The sequence below is a fragment of the Rhinoraja longicauda genome, chromosome 8, assembly GCF_053455715.1.
Source record: "Rhinoraja longicauda isolate Sanriku21f chromosome 8, sRhiLon1.1, whole genome shotgun sequence".
Lineage (NCBI taxonomy): Eukaryota > Metazoa > Chordata > Chondrichthyes > Rajiformes > Arhynchobatidae > Rhinoraja > Rhinoraja longicauda.
In genome coordinates, this window is record NC_135960.1 from 13,780,345 (window position 1) to 13,804,725 (window position 24,381).

Here is a 24,381-nt window from a genome sequence, read left to right on the forward strand (position 1 = left end):
TACTCTACACATTAGCACCACATCCAATGGAAGGTATGATATAAAATATTTAAACATTATTGCTTAAGATGAGATGATTCCCACAAAATAATGTCACACATTCCAAAGTATTACTCTTCCAGCATTTTGTTCAGGAGGGGTTGGAATTAAATTGCACGATTACCTGTACTAATGATATCCTCTGGTAACTGATCTCCACAAAATCTGAAAACACATAAAATATGAAGATTTTACATTCAACATTGAAGGTTCACCAGTAAAGATTTAAGTCTTGATGACTACAAAATAAATCCTTTTTCTAATTCAACCACAGATCAACATTGGATTACAATTGCTCATAAGCACAATAAATAAATATATTTTTTGAATACAGAAATAATGTTGACTCCATTGTATAATTTGACCGTGAGATCATTGTACAGTACTTGGGTCCAATTACAAATAGGCAATACTGAAAAAAACAGCACCATGTGCCTCTATTATTAGGCTATGAACATAAAACTTTTGATGTGTAGGACTTTTTACAGCATCAAAATGTATGAAATGAAAGCTTTAAAAGCTTTAGATAAAAGTGATAATTGATTATCTATATACTAAAACTCTGATTTGTTTGTTTGTTTGTTCCTGAACTACAACCAAAATGGTACATGATAGCGCGACAATTATAGGCCCACTTTACTCACCGTCATTCCTTTGGTCCTAATGGAAGAGGTTTCATTGAAATTGGTGTTATATTTTTTAAGTTATTCACATTTTTAAGTTTAAATCCATCTCCTAGGGGGGGAGGAGGGAGGATAAGAGGGGTTGAGGGGGATGGAATGGTGGGGGAGGGGGTAGAGGTGGGAGGGAGGGGGAGAGGGGGGAGGAGGGGAGTAGGGGGGGAGAGAGGGGGAGAGAGGGGGAGAGAGGGGGAGAGAGGGGGAGAGAGGGGGAGAGAGAGGGGGAGAGAGGGGGAGAGAGGGGGAGAGAGGGGGAGAGAGGGGGAGAGAGAGGGGGAGAGAGAGGGGGAGAGAGAGGGGAGAGAGAGAGGGGAGAGAGAGGGGGAGAGAGAGGGGGAAGGCGGGGGGGAGGGGGGAAGGGGGGAGGGGGGAGGTGGGGATGGGGGAGGAGAGGGTGCTGCACCAATCCAGGAGAGGTTTGGGCCCAACGGGTCCACTTGGTCTAGTAAGAGATTAAAATCAGCAATACACTCTGATAACTTTAAGGTTGATTAAAATAAAACTTTTCACTTGATCCTCACTTGTCAAAAAGCAGAAGGAATTGAATATTTGATGAATGAGATGAGGTGATAGGTCAAATCTTGATGCATTGGCCTCCAAACCACAGTCTATGTCTACTGCTCTTACCAGAGTCAGGTAAGGAAGGTTGATCTAACAGGAGGTGACTGAAAAGCTCTAAGGGCTGAGGTCGTATTTGCCATGAATGACTCATTGGAATGTCCTGGCAAACTTTGATAGGAGGCATATCAGGTGGAGGAGGAGTGGAGCTTTGTCTCATGTGAAAATTATTGAGCCTTTTTTGCAGTTTTATATTTGTCCGATATTCAGTGGTGTTCATAAACAATCAAAATTCCACCAAATAATTAACCAGAGTAAAATATGTCAAAAATTAAAAATAAAATTAATTAAATTGCATTAATCATTTCCAAATCATTTGAAAATAAATTTAAAAAACACTTTTTTTCCCCTTTTTTCTCCAGGTTGAGAAAAAACATTGAAATGAATAAGTTTCTGATCGTAAGGCAAAACATGGCTCAACATCTTTAGCTGCACACAATTTCAACTTCTTTTTGTGAAAAATGGTTATTGTTTGACACATAAGAACAGGGAACATACCTTAGTTTAATTTATTATTGTTACATGTACCCAGATACAGTGAAAAGCTTTTGTTTGCGTGCTATCCGGTCAGGAAAATAAGAAAAAGAATAAGGTATAATAATAATATATTCCTTTATTTGTCCCACATCGGGGAAATTTACATCAGCGTTATAGACAATAGACAATAGGAGCAGGAGGAGGCCATTCAGCCCTTCGAGCCAGCACCGCCATTCAATGTGATCATGGCTGATCATTCTCAATCAGTACCCCGTTCCTGCCTTCTCCCCATACCCCCTGACTCCGCTATACTTAAGAGCTCTATCTAGCTCTCTCTTGAAAGCATTCAGAGAATTGGCCTCCACTGCCTTCTGAGGCAGAGAATTCCACAGATTCACAACTCTCTGATTGAAAAGGTTTTTCCTCATCTCCGTTCAAAATGGCCTATCCCTTATTCTTAAACTGTGGCCCCTTGTTCTGGACTCCACCAACATTGGGAACATGTTTCCTGCCTCTAACGTGTCCAACCCCTTAATAATCTTATACGTTTCGATAAGATCCCCTCTCATCCTTCTAAATTCCAGTGTATACAAGCCTAGTCGCTCCAGTCTTTCAACATATGACAGTTGGGAGACTTCTATTCCCCCAGTTTTAATTATTCATCAAGGTGGATCTTTGAAATACCTGTGCTATGTTTGTTGGAATTCTAACACTTTATAGGATGTGGATTGGAGGTAATTTTAATATCTCTTTCTCTGAATTATATACCAATGTGACGGTGATTGCATTCTGCAGCTATCCCAGATTTATGGATGCAGAAAGGCAAAAAAAAAAATCAGTTCTGCATATAGAAAGAAGCAATTAAAATGTTATTATAGAAATAACTATCAAAATCACCTGACTGTATCAATTTCTTATTTGTGTCAGAAATAAACTCATGGCTTTTGCAGGGAAGGGGATCTACCTATTTACCAAATTCCTCGATTTTTCCAGTTAATCTCTTGGAGTAACAAAATGGTTTTGCCACCACTCCTGAATTTCAATATGATCGATACCACAAGATCTAAACCAACTCTGCCTACCTAGGATGGTTGTTCAACTATCAGTCTGAAGAAGGGTCTCGACCGCGCTTTTGCGGTTGCAGCTCCTAGACTGTGGAACAGCATCCCTCTCCCCATCAGAACTGCCCCCTCCATCGACTCCTTTAAGTCCAGGCTCAAAACCTATTTCTACTCCCTAGCGTTTGAGGCTCATTGAGGAGGCGCTGTGAACTGTTTGTGTGCTACTGTATGTTTCATTTTTTTCCTTAGTACCTAATCAGATGTACAGCACTTTGGTCAACATGGGTTGTTTTTAAATGTACTATACAAATAAAATTGACTTGACTTGACCCGAAACGTCACCCATTCCTTCTCTCCCGAGATGCTGCCTGACCTGCTGAGTTACTCCAGCATTTTGTGAATAAATGGTTGTTCAACTATTTTGACTCATTGCTGCACTAGAATTCAGTTTCCTTAAATTATGTTTCAAGTCTAAGCACGTACCTGCCAACAAAGCCCAGTATGTCATCGTAACTGTCATATATTTCAAGGTAGTCAGACAAGCAGGAAGGGTCATCTTCTACATCAAATTCCAGAAAACGTATATGAACACGTTGCTTGTATTTTATTCGGATGTGCCAGTAACAGATTTGTTGATGTTCATATTCACTCGGGTAGTCTGGAGAAGTGATAATACGCTCTGGACTTGTTAGAACACCACCACATTGCTTTGCTGAAATGGGGAAAACGCAATCAAAAGAATTATAAGTAATAAATTTGAGAAAAAAAAATTCATGTGTAAGTTATACAAAGAAATGAAAAGGCCAGGAGTGAAATTCAGTTTTCATTCACTCTGAGATGAATATCTAAATCTCCACTGCTTATTGCAGGGCACTAGTTTGTGATTGTCCAGACTACTAACATTGCTGAGTCGGACTTTACCAGAAAAATTCTGTTGCTCTATAATTGTATTTGTAGTAATCTTTTCTAAATAAGGAGGCTCAAAATCTCCATTCAGTTTCATATGTAACTATGTATCAGTTACATGGTCCGGTACGCCTCAATTACACGGGAATTAGTAGAATGATAGTTTATCTAGAAGTATGGAGCATCTATATGTAGTTGAATTTATAGTTATTATATTTTGCAAACTTAGTTTAGTTTAGAGATACAGTGTGGAAACAGGCCCTTGGGCCCACTGAGTCCACACCGATCAGCGATCATCCTGTAGGGACCTAGGGATTGGCTGAGGGTTCGAACCCTTGGATTGGCTAACGATGTCACGAGGTGGGCCAGCGCGGGAGAGGCGAGTTAGTCCAGTGTTGAACTCCGTCCAGTAAGGACGTATTCGTTGGTTGTCTATAGTTGTGAGTATTGCGTTTGTTACGGGGTTTTTGCCCATGCAAATAAACTCCGTCTTCAACACTCACCCGCTTCTGGACTTGCCACACTGGTGACCCCGACGTGATCGCTGATCACAAGAAGATGGAGGGAGCGAACAGTGGGCAGCCCAATGCGAGCGCCGTTCACCTGCCCCCGTTCTGTGCCCATCAACCGCACCTGTGGTTTATACAGGTGGAGTCCCAGCTCCACATCAAAAAAGTCGTGGAGGACCAGGAAAAGTTCCACCACCTGGTAAGCTGCCTACAGCCCGAGGTGGCCGGGCAAGAGGCTCCTCCTGAGGGTTTGTGGCTTTAGCCAGAACCAGCGGGCTCTGAAGCTCCTACATCTACCGGAGCTGGGGGATCGACTACCGTCCGCCTTAATGACTGAGATGCTTACCTTGATCGGCGACCACCAGCCGTGCATCATGTTCGAAGCGGCATTCCGGGAGAAATTGCCCCGAGACGTCAGGTTAGTTTTGGCGGACGTCTCCTTCGAAGACCCGGTGGGGTTCGCGGAGAAGGCGGACGCCCTCGTGACGGAAGCCCCGACGGGCGACGAGTCGATAAACCGGATTTCCAGGCCTAGGAGCGACCGACCGCGCGGCCAAGATGGCGGCACATCAGCCGCCATTTTACCGAAAGCCCGCCAAGACGGAGCTGCAGCGCCCGCCATTTCGCAGCGGGCCCACGCAACAGAGCCGCACAGGTGTGGCTGGTGTTTCTTCCACCAGCGGTGGGGCGGGGAAGCCCGAAATTACAGGGCCCCGTGCACCTTTTCGGGAAATGCCTCGGCCGATCGAACATAGAGGCAGTCTCGATCGGCCGCAATCGCTGCCTCTACATCAAGGATCGAGGTACCGGCACCGTGTTCCTGGTCGATACGGGAGCGGTCGTTAGCATCGTGCCTCCCTACGGCTGCGAAGTTCGAGCAGGTAGGAAGGGTCCGCCCCTCATCGCGGTCAACGGCAGTCCTTCCGGCCGGCCACCTACCATTGGGAGTTCATCGTTGCCGACGTGGGCCAGGCCATCCTGGGCGCGGATTTCCTCTGGGCTTTTTCGTTGGTCGCAGACGTCCGCGGGAAGGGCCTGCAACCCTCGGCTGACAGCATGGAGCCTGCTACTCCTCCACCTGCCACCCTACCCTGCCCGTCGATCCGGGCCGTCACCGCAGCCCCCGATCAGTTCGCTGCGGTCCTCGCCGATTTCCCGGACCTCCTCGTACAGCGGTTCGATGCCCCTTCCGCCAAGCACGGTGTCGTCCACTTCATCCCTACCGAGGGTCCGCCTGTATTCGCCCGGGCTCGGCGTTTGCCCCCCGACAAGCTGGCCATGGCTCGGGAAGAGTTCCTGAATTTGGAACGGCTGGGGATTGTTCGGCCTTCAGACAGCCCGTGGGCCTCCCCCTTGCATATGGTCTCCAAAGCATCTGGGGGGTGGAGACCATGTGGGGATTACCGGCGTCTTAACGCTGCCACCCGGCCTGACCGCTATCCGATCCCTCACATACAGGACTTCTCAGCCAGCCTCGAGGGCGCTACGGTGTTTTCAAAGATCGATTTGGTGCGGGGATATCATCAGATCCCTGTCCACCCACCGGACATTCCCAAGACGGCTACGATTACTCCGTTCGGGTTATTTGAGTGGTTGCGCATGCCGTTCGGTCTCAAAAACGCGGCTCAGGCATTCCAACGTCTCATGGATCATGTGGGTCGTGGGTTGTCTTTTGTGTTTATTTATCTCGATGACATCCTGGTCGCTAGTCGTTCGGTCCCAGAACACCTGGTCCACTTTCGCACTGTGTTCCAAAGGCTGCAGGTCCACGGCCTGATCCTCCACCCGTCCAAATGCCAGTTCGGCCTGTCCTCGATGGATGTCCTGGGCCACCGGGTCACACCGGCCGGCGCCACTCCGTTGCCCGCCAAGGTGGACGCCGTCCGAGCCTTTCCCCGCCCTACCACCATCAAGGGTTTGCAGGAATTCGTGGGCATGGTGAATTTTTACCACCGGTTCGTGCCTGCGGCAGCTCGGGTCATGCACCCCCTTTTTCAATGCCTCGCGGGTAATCCCGCTGAGTTGGTCTGGACCACAGCTGCCGAGGCGGCTTTTGACGCGGTCAAGCTGGCCCTCGCCAACGCCACCATGCTCGTGCACCCCCGCTCCTCGCCCCCCACGGCCCTGACGGTGGACGCCTCAGCCGTGGCGGTGGGTGGGGTCTTAGAGCAGCAGGTCGATGGTCACTGGCGGACTCTGGCATTTTTCAGCCGGCAGCTTACTCGGCCTGAGCTGAACTACAGTGCTTTCGACAGGGAGCTCCTGGCCCTCTATTTAGCTGTCCGTCATTTTCGCTATTTTTTGGGGGGCCGAGTTTTTGTTGCCTATACGGATCACAAGCCCCTCACGTTTGCCTTTTCTAAGGTCTCGGATCCGTGGTCGGCCCGCCAGCAACGGCACCTCACCTTCATTTCTGAGTTCACCACGGATGTTCGCCACATCGTGGGTAGGCTCAACGCCATTGCTGACGCCCTGTCCCGCCCGGCCATTTCCTCGGTTGCGGCGGTGGGGGCTGAGGTGGATTTTCGGGAGCTAGCGGAGGCTCAGCGCCTGGAAGACGTTGCCCCAGCATACGCCTCCACCGCCTCAGGGTTGCGGTTGGCCCAGGTGGCATGCGGCCCCACAGGTACCACACTTTGGTGTGACGTTTCCTTTCCCCGCCCCCGCCCGGTTGTGCCCACCGCCCTGCGGCGGAAGGTTTTTGAGGCCATTCACGACCTGGCACACCCGTCCATTCGGGCGACCTCGGGTATGGTGGCCGCCCGATTTGCCTGGCACGGCCTGCGCAAGCAGGTGGCCACCTGGGCCCGCGCCTGTGTCCCGTGCCAGGCCTCCAAGGTCCACCGCCACGTCCAGCCTCCGTGCCAGAATTTCGTCATTCCACCCGTCCGTTTTTTCCACATTCATGTAGATTTGGTTGGTCCATTGCCTTGCTCTAGGGGCTACACTCATCTCCTGACCGTGGTAGACCGGTTTACTCGTTGGCCGGAGGCTTTTCTGTTGTCGGACACCTCGGCGGCCTCCTGTGCACGTGCCCTGGCGTTGCATTGGGTTGCCTGTTTCGGCGTCCCGGCCATCACCACACTACCGACCGGGGCGCCCAGTTCACCTCGTCCCTGTGGGTCGTGCTTGCGCAGCTGTATGGGTCACGCTTGCAGCAGACTACCGCCTATCATCCCCAGGCTAACGGGATGGTAGAGCGCTTCCACCGACAGCTGAAGGCGTCCCTCTGTTCCCACCTGACCGGCCCTGACTGGGCTGACCAGCTGCCTTGGGTCCTCCTCGGTATTTGCACGGCCCCTAAGTCCGATCTGGGTACTTCCTCGGCGGAACACGTCTATGGCTCGCCCCTGCGGGTGCCGGGTGACCTTTTTCCTCCATCCTCCGACCTGCCGTCTTCCGTCCCGTCAGTTTTGGCTTCTCTCCGGGCTCGGGTAGGTTCCCTGGCCCCGGTCCCGGCCTCCCGTCACGGGAGTGCCGCGGTGCACGTACCGGCGGACTTGCACGACTGCGAGTTCGTTTTCCTCCGGCGGGATTCCCACCGGCCTCCTCTGCAGCCGGTCTACCAAGGTCCGTTCCAGGTGCTTAAAAGAGGGGCGGTCACCTGCTCTCTGCAAGTGGGCACCCGACAGGAGCTGGTCTCTGTCTCCCGGCTTAAACCTGCCCACTTAGACCAGGACCGTCCCGTTCTGGTGGGTCAACCTCCTCGCCGGGGCCGCCCTCTGGCCGGCCCGCCGGGGTTCCCAGCTGCGTCTTCTCTCCCGCCGTCCGGGCCTCCGTTGCCCCCGGTCGGGTTTCCTCTGCCCCCTCCAGCTACGCCGCCTCCACCGGAAGGGCCCTCCCTGCCTCCCCCTCCAGTGTCGCCCCCATCGCTTCCACCTGCAGGGCACTCCCCGCCTCCCTCGTCGCCGGGAGTACCGGCCTCCCCTCCCCGTACCCGTTCAGGTCGGGCGGTCCGGCTGCCCGTTAGGTACCGTACCGAGGGTTCTGGGGGGGGGGGTCATGTAGGGACATAGGGATTGGCTGAGGGTTCGAACCCTCGGATTGGCTAACGATGTCACGAGGTGGGCCAGCGCGGGAGAGACGAGTTAGTCTAGTGTTGAACTCCATCCTGTAAGGACGTATTCGTTGGTTGTCTATAGTTGTGAGTATTGCGTTTGTTACTGGGTTTTTGCCCATGCAAATAAACTCCGTCTTCAACACTCACCCGCTTCTGGGCTCGCCACAATCCATACATTAGTTCTATCCTACACACTAGGCACAATTTGCAGAAGCCATTCGCCTGCAGACCTGTACGTCTTTCGACTGTGGGAAGAAACTTGAGCACCCAGAGAAAACCCACAAGGTTACAGGGGATTATGCAAAGTCTTTGCAGACTGCACCAGTGGTCAGGATCGAACTTGGGTCTCTGGCACTGTGAGGCAGCAACTCTACCGCTGTGCCACAGTGCCACCCTTGGTGAAATCAATATAACATATTTGAAAGCATGAACACACCATTTGGATTGTAGCAGTAAGCATCCCATTGTTCACTTTTGTTAACTCGATATCCATAGTCAATGATACCAGTTTTTCCATGTCCACAGTTGGGTCCAGGTTTTACTATTGGGTAACCGACCTTTCCTCCAGCAAGCCAACCAGCTGCACACACATGAAACCCTGCGTATAAAGTAAAGAAGTGTTAATCTGCTCTGTGTGAGATATTAAACAGCATAAAGACATGAGAGATTGCAGATGCTGAAATCTGGAACAAAATGCTCGTGGAACTCAGCACTTTAAACAACATCTGTGGCGGGGGGAAGGGAGAGGAATTGTTGGCGTTTTGAGTTGAGACTCTGTATCGGGCCTGAGTTCTGCCAACAGATTGTTTTTTACTTAGAAAGCGTGCTTGAAGCAGATCTGATTGGATATCAAGGGTTTGGAAAGACCCTCAATAATAGTCACAGCAGCAATTTTCAAATTGTCTGGATTATTTTGCTTGATCCAAACAAGATTGATTCCAGTTTTGCTTTGATCCTGTCAATAAAGTAAGAGAGCTTTACCTCACCAGAGTAACATATTCTGCATATCATGGCACTGGTTCTTAATAAGCAGCATATCACCCATGATAATCAAACAGGTAAATTGCAAGCAGCTAAACAATGATCTTGAGTATTTTTTTTGCTTGGTTTAGATACTGCACTCAGTCTCAAGTCAAATTAATGGATATCTTGTTTTGTATTTATACCAAATTGAATACACTGACTTGAACAGATTTTTGAAGAAGGATCCCGGCTAAAAATGTCACCGATCCCTCTTTTCTAGAGATGCCGTCTGACCTGCAGAGATACTCCAGCAATGAAGAAGCCGAACCGAAACTCGAGCCGAAACGTCACCCATTCCTTCTCTCCAGAGATACTGCCTGTCCAGCATTTTGTGTCTACCTTGAAGACTTTATGTTTTTTTTTGTAAACCAGCATCTGAAATTCCTTGTATCTCAATTATTTACTTTTGGTTGTTTTTATACTATTACACTGAAACGAACTATATTATTTCTTCCCTCATTCAAACTTGATTTTTAAAAATAAAACATATCAATTAAACTAATAATACTCTTCAAAGACAGAAAGCTCCAATGTCAAGTCAAGTCAAGTCAATTTTATTTGTATAGCACATTTAAAAACAACCCACGTTGACCAAAGTGCTGTACATCTGATTAGGTTCCAATGGGGAAAAAAAGAAAGAAAAAAACGAAGAAAAAAAAAAGAAAGTGAACTTTTAGACCTGTTGCCTTCTATTACCATCATAGAACACTGCCAATTATCTTCTTTTCAAAAGAGACTGCAGGCTTTGGAATCCTGTACAAAAAACAAACTGCTGGAGGAACTCAGCAGATCAAGGGTCCTTGTGTCCCATCCCAAAATGTCATCTATCCATTTCCCTCCATAGATGCTGCCTTACCCGCTGAGTTCATCCATGAGTTTGTTTGTTTTTATTCAAAGAAATAGATTGTGAAAGAAGTAGAACAAGAAAAGGATTGGACAAAAGGATCAATGAAAAAGTAGAAGAGCAAAAAAAAAGATTAGGCATAAAGAGGGAACATATACAGATTGACACTCTTAAAAAGTAAAAATAAATCTTCTGGAAATTCTCAGCAGGTTTGAGTGTATTTGTGGGAAGATAAACTGAGTTGACATTTCAGGTCAAAGAGCCTTCATGAGCGCTATCTCAGCTGTCCTTCCAGTGCAGATGGAAGCCACCTAACATCTCAGGTCTGCATTATGAACCTCCACTGGAGGCACATGCTGAGATGTGGGTAGGCAGTCCCATAAGATACACTGGTGAGCTCTGCCCTGGAATCCCTTAGCTTTTAATAAGGGTAGGCTAAGCCAGAACACATCTGTGGAGAAGGAGCCTGACCCCGAAACATCGTCTGTCCATTCTGATCACGCATACTGCATGATCTGCTGAGTTTCTGCAGCACTTTGTTATTTCACAATCACTCAGGATATGATTGTACAAAATACATGAGGCCAGCTTGCTGAATGCCCTCCTTTATTCTTTGTTCTCCTATATTCTTACAGAGAAGACTCTTTCAAATATTGTTGGCATGATCTCAAGCAGCCAATTACGTGCACTCCAAAGCATGCAGAAATAAAACTCAGCAACCAAACATTCTTGGAACTTTACATTTACTTTCTAATGGAGACCACAAAGGTTTTGCAACATAATTCCTCTGTTGCAGATAAATCCTAGCCCTCGTCCTACCTTGTAGGAATGGTTGTTTTGGGACGTTTTAAAATATCGCTTTCCATCACTGACTGAAAACTAACTGGAGGAATATGATTACGTAAACAATGGACATCCTTGGCGACCATGAATAAGGTAGCACCCTAGGGGGACGAGTATTGCTATAGATTGGGGTCATAGCAATTGAAAAATATTTGCAGGGTTACAAGGAGTAAGAAATAGGCCAAAAATCAAACTGCTCGAGGGACTCAGCTGGTTAAGCATCATCTATGATGGCAAAGTTAGGGGTCAAAACTCTGCGTCAAGGTAGCGAGCAGAAAGGGGAGATAGCCAGTGTAGATAGCTAAGGGAAGGGGTGAGGTAGGAGCTGGCAGGTGACATGTAGATCCAGGTGAGGACGGGGTTAATGGGCAGATGGAGCTAGGTGGGGGAAGGATGGGTGGAGAAACTTAAGAGGGTGGCTAACAACATAAGGCTGCCGATTATTGAATCAGATAAGACAGCAAATTGAGTCGAAAAGTGAGGGATAGTGGAAAGATGGGAATAATAGAGGACTCAGTATGTTGAGTGCGAGGGTGATAGGCAGGTGGAACAAGATGGGGAAGGGGGATAGAAATTGGGTAATGGGGTGGGAGGGAAGTCTGTGCTTTGAAAGAAGGTTGTGTGGGAGAGAAGCTGGGTGAATCAGATGAATAGGGAGAGGAATGTAATTGGCAATTTAAGTTGCTGTTTCTCTAGTTTGCATTTGGTTTCACCTTGGCAGTGGATGAGGCTGAGGCCAGACAGGTTGTTGTGGGAACTGGATGGAGAATTAAAATGGCTAGCAACCAGGAGCTCAGGATGGTCATTGTGGATCGAATGCAGGGGTTCGGCAAAGCCGTTGCCTCGACTCTGCTTAGTCTCGCCGACAGAGAGAAGGCCAGAAAGAGAGCATCACATGCAATAGCTAAGTTCAGTTTCAGTTTAGTTTATTGTCATTGTCATAGTGAGGTACAGTGAAAAGCTTTCACGCGTCAATAAACTAAACTGAAACTGAGGTTGGAGAAGTTGTATGTGAATCCCTGTCTTACCTGGAAGGGCTGTTTAGGTTCTGAATGGCAGAGATAGAGGTGTTGTTGGAACAGGTATTTCCTCTTCCATGGTTGCAGAGGAAAGCACCTGGGGATGAGTGAGGATGGGTGTGGAGGAATGACGAACCATGAGTCAAGGAGGGAGTGGTTCCTGCAGAAAGGGCTAATAGAGAAAGATGTAACTGGTGGTAGGATTACTTTGTAGATGGCAGAAATGATGAAGAAGGTGGCTAAATTGATTACATTTTAAACCTAGCATGGACTTGGCAGGTTGAATAGCTAGTTTCTTACACCTATAGTTTCTTACAACTATACTTCCATGTGGTAGCCCATGGCCAAACAGATGTGACCAATTAACAGATAGGAGAGGTGCCAAGAAAATTCTAGCCTTTGATTTTCACACTCCATTGATCGAGAATAAAAGGCCATCTGACCAAAGTAAGGGACAAACTTTTTAGGTTCACCAATTCTTTAATTGCCTAATATTGGTCCTCCACCGATTTTCTGGCACCCTTGGTTCCAGGCCTTTGTCGTATTATCCATTTTGCAGGATCAACAGAGGTCACGGTCTCGGTAGGCCGACATACTGGCCCGCAAAGTCAGCCTCAGATGTCGCCTATGGAAACGGATGTGCCAGTGCCAGCCGGGCCGGAGTTCCAGAACCCTGGCCGCAGGCGGCAAATTTGTCCCATTGATCGGCCGTGCAGGCCAGCTATGGGAATGGATCTGCCAGCTCTAGCTGGGCCGGAGTTTCAGAGCCTTGGCCGCAGGGGGATATTCGACCTGCTGATTGGCGCGAAAGTCCCGATGAGGTTGAGATTGGCCACTTTACCTGGCTTAGACGACACATTTTGGGGGGGACTTCTGGGGGGAATTCAAGTGCGCTCTTGTAATTTTGTCCGGATTAAAGGAAGTGGAAGAAACACCAGTTGCCAGATAATCGGTGGTGGACCTGTACCTTCAAACACACAGTTTTCGGTAAACATTGTAAAGTTGTGTGATCATTGGTGAGAATTCTGGCAGACATTTTTGCCATCATAGAAACCCAAATATTAATTGTTGTGCCCTGTTATTTGTGCACTTGAGGTTAATCATTTCAGGGCAATACTGGAGTCATTGCTATCTTAGTTTCATTGTTCAATCTTAACCAAGTCATGCACCTTTGGTAATTAATTCATATGTTTTATAAACAAATTTGAAATTGCTCCTCAGAATAGGGAATGCAATTTGATAGAGTTATGTTTGAAAATCATGAATGGTTTTGGTGACATAAATAACATAAATTTCCTTTAAAAATCATTATGGAGATAGCACAAAATAAGGTAGAATACAATGTATTGATGCCACTGTATACTGTGTTTATTGCTACTGATATGGGCTGGCTTTCTTGATAATTATATCCTGTGTTGGAACATTTGGTATTCTAAATACACAGATTTTAAATGATTTGTTAAAAAAACAGGCAGATTATGAATGACAATGAATTGAGGCCTGAAAAGATGATAGAAGTAGATTTAGTTTAGATTTAGAAAAATCATTTTTTTAAAAACTTGAATTGCATATCTATGAGCAAGTGAGTGAGATTAATTAGATAGTTCTACTGGGGAGATTACACAGTTGTAGTTTCCTTCTATACTGTATATATTTCTAGTATTCATAGGAAATTAAATAAATTAAATAGATAGCGCAATTTAAAACCTCAATGGTTCCATTTTAATTGTTATTCTACATTTATCTTCTAAAATGCATTTCAAAAACTGCCATTTATATTCTTCAATGTGAATTCAAAGTTAATGCTTTTGGCTCCTTGAAGACGCTTACAAGAGGAAGTCCCAAATGAAAATTCTTTAGATGCGTTTGCTTTTATCCAAAAGGGTATTTAAATCCAATAGCCCTAACCCACAGTAGAGCTATTGGGAAGAAAATCAAACGAACAATGTCTGTTTAATAAAGATATTTCCTTCAGAATAATTTAACAACGTTTGAATTGAAGCCATGAGTAAAGTAATCTTTGTTAACTATTTTGTGCCAAATTGTTATGGAGCAGGGATCCCACATCATTTTCCCTCCGATGCACTTGGAGCTACTTTATATTCAAATATACTTTGCTGTGAGATGACCATATGGAACATTAGTCAAAGATAAAGTAAAGATTAGTCAAAAGGTGGAATTGTGGCGTGGCGGTAGAGTTCCTGCCTTACAGCTCCAGAGACCTAGGTTCGATCCTGACTACGGGTGCTATCTGTATGGAGTTTGTACCTTCTCCCCATGACTTGCGTGCATTTTCTCTGGGAAGCTCCAGTTTCCTCGCACACTCCAAAGACATACAGGCTTGTAAGTTAATTGTCTTGGCATAAATATAAATTGTCCCTAGTGTCTGTAGGATAGTGTTAATGTGCAGGAATCGCTGCTCGGCACGGAGGGTGGGCCGAAGGGCCTGTTTCTGTGCTGTATCTCTAAACTAAACTAAAAAAATAATGGAAATGGTGCAATTCCTGACCTGAAATGTGGTTAAAGAAGTCAAATTACGGATAAATATAATGTTGAGAGATGTAATTAATTATGAAAAGCCCAAAAAATTGTAATTTAGAAAAATCCAAGATGATAATTTCCTGACTGTAGGAATAAGGAATAACACCTTCAGTCAGCATTTCTTTATCAGCATGTCATGGACGTCAGTCTGCTGGGTCAAAGGTTTTGCTAGGTGCTTTTTCCACTGTACCTTGGTACATGTGACGATAAACTAAACTGAACTGAACTGAACGTTTTGTCATGTAGCTGCAGCTGGTTTGACCGTGTCCATTCACTATTCACTCACTGTGCAACATTGGGTGAACTACTGGAGCTAGGTTTTTCCATGGGGAATGCTTCCAAGGAGGTAGAGATTGACCTTGCCCTGGAAAGGATCACATAACCAAAGGAAAAAAATGGAAAAAGAGGAAAGGGAGGGAAGGGAAAAGGTGTGAGCAAATGGGGAAGGGAGTGGAGAGATGGAGTGGAAATGGACGAGGAAGAGAGGGAAAGGGAAGCGGATGGGAAACTGGAAGGAAAGTGAGGTTGAGGGGAAGGAAGGGAGAGAGGAAGGGGAAGCAAATATAGGAACAGGGTTAGGGGGAGAGAGTAAGGAGATGGATGTGGATGAGGAAAGGAGGGTGGAGGGTAAGGAAGGAGTGGATGGAAATTGCACCTTTGGAGAGAGCTAAAAACAAAAGGTGTAACACAATTCACAACTTTTCCATCCTTATCTTATACCTTTTTTTCTTTTCATCTCTGGCCTTTTTTCAATTATCTGCTATCTCTTGATATAAAGCTTTTTTTCTCCATCCTTTCTCAGCCTAGTATTTCCCAATATTGTTCCCGATGAGCGACAAAGCCGGAGGCTTTCATCAAAGCAGATATTTTACATACTCAATGTAATATTATTAATGTAATGTTTAAAGTTTGAAACAGCTGGAAGGTCTAATAATTGATCATATTTCACTCAGTGGTAATTAGGACATTGACATTTTTGGAAAACAACCAGTAGACATAGAAAGCCACCTGGAACAGTTTGAGAAACATCAGCAAAGGTTATAAGGCAATGAAATACTTTTTGGATTCCCTCATAGAAAGTTTAAGCACCTCTGTATTAGGTCATTTTCAAACAAATTGGTTGGCAATGTGTGAACAATTAATGCAGCATGAATTTAGGACTTCAACTCTTACGTTCCTCGTCTAAATTTCTGAAGCAAACTTAAGGCGTAAATCCAATAAAATGTAAACAAATATCAGGGAAGTTGAGGGCAAGAAACTGTTTCCAATAAAGAAGTGACCAAATAGAGCTACAAACTGTGGCAATTCACAATGACTGTATCCCCTGAATTTGCTGGACATCTTGTACATTGAAAGTGGACTGATGGCCTTAACACATGGTTATTTTCCCAGCACATATCCTGGCCATTGTATTCTCTATAAAATAAAGGAACAGCTTTCTACAATTATAACACCATAGATTGATGCTAATGTTGGTAGTAATTTTGAGGAATTCCGGTGTTACTTGGCAAATACTTTTGGCTGAACATCTGTTGTTGGAAGCTATTGTACTATTCTAAGAACTAGTCCTGTTTCGGATGGTCCTTATTGTTGTAAATTCATAGATGTAAACAGCCAGATAAATGTAATTAGACTTATGCAGACAATGTATCAAGACATCAAGACAAAGTAATTTCCAGATGATACAAAAATGGGATGTGTGGTCGGAAACAAGAAAATATAAAGTCTTAGACAGCATGAAGATTTAGATGGCTTGGTAATTTTATTGGAAAAGTGCCAAATGAAGCCCTTGCAGAGAATAGTGAAGTTAGGGGAGATTTCAACAAAGCAAAGGAATGCAGAGTAAATGGAAGGTTATTGACAAGTGTAGAGGAATCGAGGGATCTTGAAATATATGATTCTCAAATCCATAAAAGTGGATACCTATGTTAAAAACGAATATTAGGATGCTTTTCATTACTTGCAAAGACATGGAATTTAAGAACTCACACTGGTAATATGCATAACGTAAGTCCAGCACATTTCTAGCCATAGCATTACAGGAAATATATGATTTCGCTGGAGACTGTGTGGGGAGATTTACATGGGTGCTTTCAGGACTGGAAAATTATAGCAATGAGAAAAAGAATGGGCAGTTTGGAACAGAGGAGACAGAAAGAGTTGTATAGGATTCTTAAAGACATGGAAACAGTAAATAGGAAGGAACTATTTCTATCTATTGGGTTTAAAACCCAAGAGCTGTAAACTAAATTGGTAGAATGATAGAGGGACAATGAAGAAAAGGTCTTTCACCCAGAGGGTGATAGGGATTTGGGACCCACTCCTTGAAAGAATGGTAGAGGAATAAAACGTTGAAAAGTATTTTACTTTGAAAAGGTATTTGGGTATCTACTTGTCAGAGCAGTGACTTTCAGGCAAGTTCTGCAATATAGAATTATATTGGCATTGCTCTTTTTGGCCAGGATTGGATCAGATGGACTGCTGGGTCCCCTTTAGTGTATGAATTTTCTACTAAAAACCGTGTTACACAAGTGCAATTTTTAGTTTAGTTTTTAGTTTAGAGTTCCCTCTAAACCTTTCTAATCCATATACCTGTCTAGTTTAGTTCAGAGACACAGCTCGGATTTTCGGCCCTACGAGGTCGCACCAACTTCCGTACATAAACACTGTCCTACACACTATGGGACAATTTTACATTTATACCAAGCCAATTAACCTACAAACCTGTACATTTTTGGAGTGTGGGAGGAAACCGAAGATCTCGGTAAAAACCGACACGGTCACGGGGAGAACGTACAAACTCCGTACAAACAGCACTTGTGGTTGGGATTAAACCGGTCTCTGGCGCTGTAAGCAGTGTAAGGCAGCAACTCTACCACTGCAAATGTTTCCTTCCATTTTCGGTGTTCCAACTTCTGTCCTTCTAACATCTTGAAATTCTGTTTCTAATATATGCCATTCAAATAGTTTATATATCCTTACCTGTGTTTCTCATCTGCCTCACTGACCTCTCTTTGGAAAGTAGACACATGTCGTCAAATTGGATTCAATTGTAAACTAATCTGAAGGATTCCTGGCTCAGAATACAGTGGTTTGCTAGCTGGAGGGCATGACAACCTTCGGGGAGGGTGGGTGACAAGGTGCTAGGATTTCCAAAAGGGTCGCTGAAAATGTAATGGTATTGAGATAATTTGGTAAGAGAGCTCAGATAAATGGAAAACGAAATAAAAATATTTTCATGCCAATTGCCCCAGTTATAAGACTGCTTGCAGTCTCTGGGAATCTTAAGGATAGCCCCACGGTGGCGCAGCGGTAGAGTTGCTGCTTTACAGCGAATGCAGCGCCGGAGACCAAGGTTCGATCCTGACTACGGGTGCTGCACTGTAAGGAGTTTGTACGTTCTCCCCGTGACCTGCGTGGGTTTTCTCCGAGATCTTCGGTTTCCTCCCACACTCCAAAGACGTACAGGTATGTAGGTTAATTGGCTGGGTAAATGTTTAAAAAAAATTGTCCCTAGTGGGTGTAGGATAGTGTTAATGTACGGGGATCGCTGGGCGGCACGGACGAAAAGGCCTGTTTCCGGCTGTATATATATGATATGATATGATTTCTTTATAAGTAGTGGCCAGTGATACTATCGAGTGGTTATAAGGGTAGAGGAGACACATATTGTTTAGTTTAGAGATATAGCATGGAAGCAGGCCCTTTGGCCCACCAAGTCCATGCTAACCATCGATCACTCATTCACACTAGTTCTATGTTATCCCACTTTCGTATCTATTCCCGACACAATGGGGGCAATTTACAAGGACCAATTTACAGAGGACAAACCTACATGTCTTTGGGACGTGGGAGACACACAGAGGAAATCCTCGCGATAACAGGGAGAACGCGCAAATGCCACACAGACAGCACCCGAGGTCAAAATTGAACCCTGGTCTCTGGCACTAGGAGGCAGCTGCTCTACCAACTGTGAACCTTGCCATCGGTGGGACCTGTGGGACTTCTGTTCAAAAAGATTAGGAACCACTGTCATAGATTCTTGGGATAAGTTTTGACATGGGTTCTGCCAATTTACCCAGGTGCCTGGTTCTTAACAAAGTCTTACATCCTAAAGTTCATCAGCTTAATTGTGTCAAATGAATCAATGGTCACTTCGCTCAAGTGGTTAATTTTCAATTCCGATCAATTATTTACACAGTAGGCTGTGGTTTTGTAGAATGAGCTACGGTTAAGTGACATTCAAGACAAGAATATTATTTACTGTAACATGAAAGGCAAGAACCCGTCTCATCTGCATTGCCTACATTGTTGAAGGCTCAGTTAGCTGAGAAAGTTCCAATTATTTTCCATTCCTTTTATCCAGCCTATTGATATTACAGGTTTAGAGTCAAGGATTAATAAAGCACAGAAACGGGCTCCTTGGCCCACCATTTCCATGCCAATATTTTGTCTATAAACACTGACAAAAGTTTGGCTCATAGAATTACAGAATTTACAGCATGGAAACAGACCATTTGAATTAATTGGTGTATGTTGATGTTCATATTGCACGTTAGTCCCCACCAAACTTATTTCTTCTATGTATCAAGTCAAGTTGAATCATCATATTATTTTATTTCTTTCTTCATAATGGACTGAACTAGCTTTCCCAAACACTATTCCACTCATTTATTCATTACAGATGTTGCCAGCTTAGATTGGCATCTTGGTTAGCACAGACATGGTGGACCGGAGACTCTGTTCCTGTATTTATTTAGAGATACAGTGTTGAAACAGGCCCTTCAGTCCACCGAGTTCACACCGACCATTGATCACCTTTTCACGCTAGTTCTGTTAACCCACTTTCTCATCCACTCTGTACACACTCGGGGCAATTTACAGCAGCCATTTACCCTACAAACCCTTGTCTTTGGGACATGAAAGGAAACTGGAGTACCAGGAGGAAACCCACGCAGTCACAGGGAGAACGTGCAAACTCCATATAGAAAATACACAAGGTCAGGATCAAACCCAGCTCTCTGGCGCTGTGAGGCAGCAGCTCTACCAGTTGCACCACTGTTTTAGGTTCTACTAGACCAAGTGGGCCCTTTGGGCCCAAACCTCCCCTGCATTGGTGCAGCACCCTCTCCTCCTCCCTCCTCCTCCCTCCTCCCCCCTCCCTCACCCCCTTCCCCCCTCCTCCCCGTCCCTCTCCCCCTCCCCTCAGGAACAAACAAACAAACAAATGAGAGTTTTAGTATATAGATGTAGCACGCTTTACATACCAACTAGAAAAATCGAAATCTTACAACTCTATTCTGTCCCCAAAAAGAGAGTCAGGATATTTATTAATGTCCCTGCCTGGTGCCGTATAGATTAATTCATTTAAAATAAGCATCATGTTAATACTCTGTTTAATGGAGTGATATTATATCTCATGAGTCAAAGAGTGTGTACATTCTTTCCTACCTATTTTCTGGGCTGCCATTAACTGATTATATGTTGCAAGGGCGCCACCTTCATGGTTGCAAAGCACTTTAGCATCTCTCAAGATAAGCTGGTATCTTCCTTTGCGTGACTCTCGGTGATAAACACCGGCGGCTTGTTCTGCAATTACATGAAAAATCATTGTTAGTTACTACCAGTTCTTCCAATCCGCTTTCATTATTATGAAATTGAAAAGGGAAGTCTTCCAATTAAGGGTTTAATTCATTTTTATATACTTTTGACCTATTGTGATGTGAAGCAGTGAAAAATCTCACTGTTCCAAATGCATTCATTAAAATATAAATAAGCTACAGAAATGGAGGACAAAGTTAAGCTAAAAGCTATGATACTTTTTTTCAAACTTACAGTATTTTAGGGATCAGGGAATTGCTGACAAGGGCCAGTATTCATTCATTCCCAATCCTAATTGCCCTTGAGAAGCTGGCAATGAACCACTGCCTTCAAACAATGCAGTCCTTCACGTACAGTTATTCCCACAGTGGTGTTGGATAAGTTCCAGGATTAGACCCAACAACAATGATGGATCAGTTTTAGTTTTTAATTTTAGTTTTACAGATACAGCTTGGAAACAGGCCCTTTAGCCTATTGAGTCCACGCCGACACACTAGGAACGATTTACAAAAGCCAATTAACCTATAAACCTGCATGTCTTTGGAATGTGGGAGGAAACCGGAGCACCCAGAGAAAACCATCGTGGTCACATGGAGAAAGTACAAACTCTGTACAGACAGCATACATAGTCAATATTTATTCACAAAATGCTGGAGTAACTTAGCAGGTCAGGCAGCATCTCGGGAGAGAAGGAATGGGTGACGTTTCGGGACCCGAAACGTCACCCATTCCTTCTCTCCCGAGATGCTGCCCGACCTGCTGAGTTACTCCAGCATTTTGTGAATAAATACCTTCGATTTGTACCAGCATCTGCAGTTATTTTCTTATACTACTTTTCGCATACATAGTCAGGATCGAAACCAGGTCTCTGGCGTTGTAAGGCAGCCACTGCGCCACTACCGCTGCGCCACTGTGCCGCCCAGTTATATTTGTTTCCAGTTCAGAATGGTGTGCAGCTTGGAGGGAAACCTAGACGTAGTGGTGTCCCCAGGCACTTGCTATCCTTGCCTTTCTAGGTGGTCAAGGTGATGGATTTATGATGCATCATTGGAGCAGCCCGTGTGGGTAACTACAGTACATTTTGTAGAGGGTACACACTGCAGCTACGCTATGACATTGGTGATGGAAATTAATATGTGCATGGGGTGCCAATCAGGCGGGCCGCTTTGACCTGGATGGTGTTGAGGATTTTTGAGAGTTGTTGGTGGTGCACTCATCTGGAGAAGTGAAGAGTTTTCCATCACTCTCCTGACCTATCCTTTGTGTGGTGGAAAGCGCACAAACTGAGTCACTCACCACAGAATACAAAGCCTCTGAGTTGCTCTTGCTAAGACATTTATGTTGCTGGAGCAGTTGAGTTTCTGGTCAATGGTGGCACCCAGCATACCGATGGTGGGTGGCAAAAGCATTGGATGTCAAGGGAGGTGGTTATACCCTTTCATCTTGGTGATGGTCATGGCCTGGTTAATTTGTTATGCCAGTGTTGGTTGTCCTGAACATTGCTGCATGTTGAGAAGTGAATGGATCTGAACATTGTGCAATCATTAACAAGTATGCCCATTTTAACCATGTAAGGAAGGAAAGATCATAGATGAAGCAGGTGAAGATAGTTGGGCCTTGGACACTGCATTTAGACTTTACTTTACTTTAGAGATGCAGTGTGGTGGCAGGCCCTTCAGCCCACTGAGTCCGTGCCAGCCAGCGATCACCCCATACTCTAGTACAATCCTACACACTAGGGACAATTTACAATTTTTACCAAAGCCAAGTAACCTACAAACATGTACGTCTTTGGAGTGTTGGAGGAAATTGAAGCACCCGGAGAAAACCCACACGGTCACATGGAGAACGTAGAAACTCCGTACAAACAGCACCCATAGTCAGGATTGAACCCAGGTCTCTGGCACTGTAGGGCAGCAACTCTACTGCTGTGCCATTGTGCCACCCCTGCCCTGAGGAACCTTTATAATGGTGTTCTGGGGCAGGAGTGATTGATTAGATTACACGAGGAACTGATAATTATAAAATAAAAGGGCAATGAAGGGATTGATTTCTTTACCACAACCTTTTTACAAAATTATTTCTTCATGCTGAAAATCACTCTCATCTCTAATTGATGGAAACATGATTAAAAATATGTTTATTTGAAAAAAATCCAATTTCTTCTCTGTGAAAGATAAAATCTAATCCTTCACCCGTTCAAAGGCAGTTAAAAACATCTTCTGGCATGCAATAAAATCTATAATCTTCCAAAGTCACAGCTGAAAAAGTACATCAGCAAACACTTTGTGAGGACAACATCTGACATGATACGACTATCACCACCACCTTTCACCCACCAGTTCTACAAACAGTAGTACATTCACAACTCAAGAAAGGGAAGGATTATTCTTTAAAGACACTAAGTGCTGGTGTAATTCAGCAGATCAGGCAGCATCTCTGGAGGACATGGATAGGTGACATTTTGGATCGGGACCCTTCGTCAGACGGCCCGACCCGAAATGTCGTCTATCCATGTCCACCAGAGATGCTGCCTGACTCATTGAGTTACTCCAGCACTTTGTGCTTTTTTGGTTAACCAGCATCTGAAATTCCTTTTGTCTCGAGGATTATTCGATAAGCTATATTCTGGTGTAATATGGGTTATTGTGTTGGATTTCTTTGCATAAATACATTTGCACATAGATAGGAACATCTTTTCTCATACAGGCTGGACAATAATCATGTTGCCCCAAGGACAGAGTTCTCTGATTGCTGGATTCACCATAGCAAAAATAAAAATATATCTATATATCTGTATTCAGACAGTGAGTGGGTCGGTCACAGTTATATCAGGAGCTCAATAATGTACATTTTCTAACTTCAGGATGGAAATTTATAGATTTTACAAATGCAAGGAGATGTTTCACATACTTAAAGAACCAATTTAATAAAATCGATATGTGTTTGTGTTAAATATTAATCTACTTCTCTTTTAAATCTGGGATAGGAATAGTTGTAATTTCTAAACATCATCATGAGCGTGGGGTTATTGATATTCGTTCTACTATCACCATCTCCCTCCTCCCCACCCACCTCCTCCAGCCTGTGCCTCCAGAGTCATACACCCATATGATAATGTTCATTATAAATTAGTTCCACTCTTGGCCAAGTTACTTAAATATAGCAAATGCATGGTAATTTCTTCCATTCATTTTAAATCAAAGATCAAATATAGATAGATGCAACAAATAGCTTGGTACATGAAATCTAAGCATATATACCTTAATAAGAATACCTTAATAAAATATATGTTGTATAGCTTTGAAATACCAAAATATTTATTTCCAAAGCAACAGAATCTGAACAGCTTGAACTATTGTGTCAAACAAGAAAATAAATGGTATTAAAAAATAATTTTTAGTCACAGAATCCCGAGAGAAAATAGTTTGTATTTTTTTAAATGTGAAAGTAATAAAAAACACAAAAGAACAATTGTGGTCTTACCTAACCAAATTGAATTGTGCAGAACTCCATCTTTCATCCCCCAGTTGACTGTCTCATGCCACAGTAAAATAAAGAAAAAGACCAGCAGAGACATGGCCACAGTTGTACTTCTAGGCTTAGAGTTGTTCGTATAAATGGTATTGCTGTAAGAGATAAAGTAGATATAGCTGCCAGTTGACCATGCTGTGTTTTAACATCTGGTTACCAGATGGTGTTTTGCTTTCTAACTGCATAATGGCTCTGACATCATTGTGGTTTCTGAAATTCCATTTGCTGTTACTGGACAGCATACGAATCACTGCTCATTGTAAGATGGGTTTTCTCCGCAATGTCATATGGCTAATTTCTCTCCCATTTTAGTTAGTTTCTGGAATTGGGAAATAGAAAACCAATCAAAATTGTGTCCTTGTTAAAATACAGAGAATTTGTTTTTCAGATGTTTCGTGTTCTTGTTCTATGCCTGTATGAAAATTTGCGAGTCTTCAAGGTACAACAGAAGTCTTTATTACAGTAACTCAATGCTGGCAGCAAGACAACTAAAATGGCTGCCACCCCACAATCTGACACTGTGTACAGCCAAGATAACTATGTACAAAACATCTCCCTTTGTCCTGTGCAGCGCCACCTGCTGCACGGGAGGAGCAATGGGTCCTCTCACCCCACACAATCCATCA

At 44.5% G+C, this 24,381-nt stretch overlaps 1 protein-coding gene across 1 annotated transcript in view; it reads right to left on the reverse strand.

Moving 5' to 3' along the window:
• tnfaip6 (tumor necrosis factor, alpha-induced protein 6) overlaps positions 1-24,163 on the reverse strand; it is a 30,452-nt gene extending 6,289 nt beyond the window's left edge. Inside the window, exons 1-5 of the mRNA XM_078404389.1 lie at positions 23,708-24,163; positions 20,072-20,209; positions 8,787-8,948; positions 3,359-3,587; positions 164-204 (exon numbers count right to left, since the gene is read on the reverse strand). Of these exons, the coding sequence (XP_078260515.1) occupies positions 164-204; positions 3,359-3,587; positions 8,787-8,948; positions 20,072-20,209; positions 23,708-23,801 (664 nt within the window). The 5' untranslated portion in view covers positions 23,802-24,163. The remainder of the gene's footprint in view (positions 1-163; positions 205-3,358; positions 3,588-8,786; positions 8,949-20,071; positions 20,210-23,707) is intronic.
• Positions 24,164-24,381: the final 218 nt, after the last annotated feature.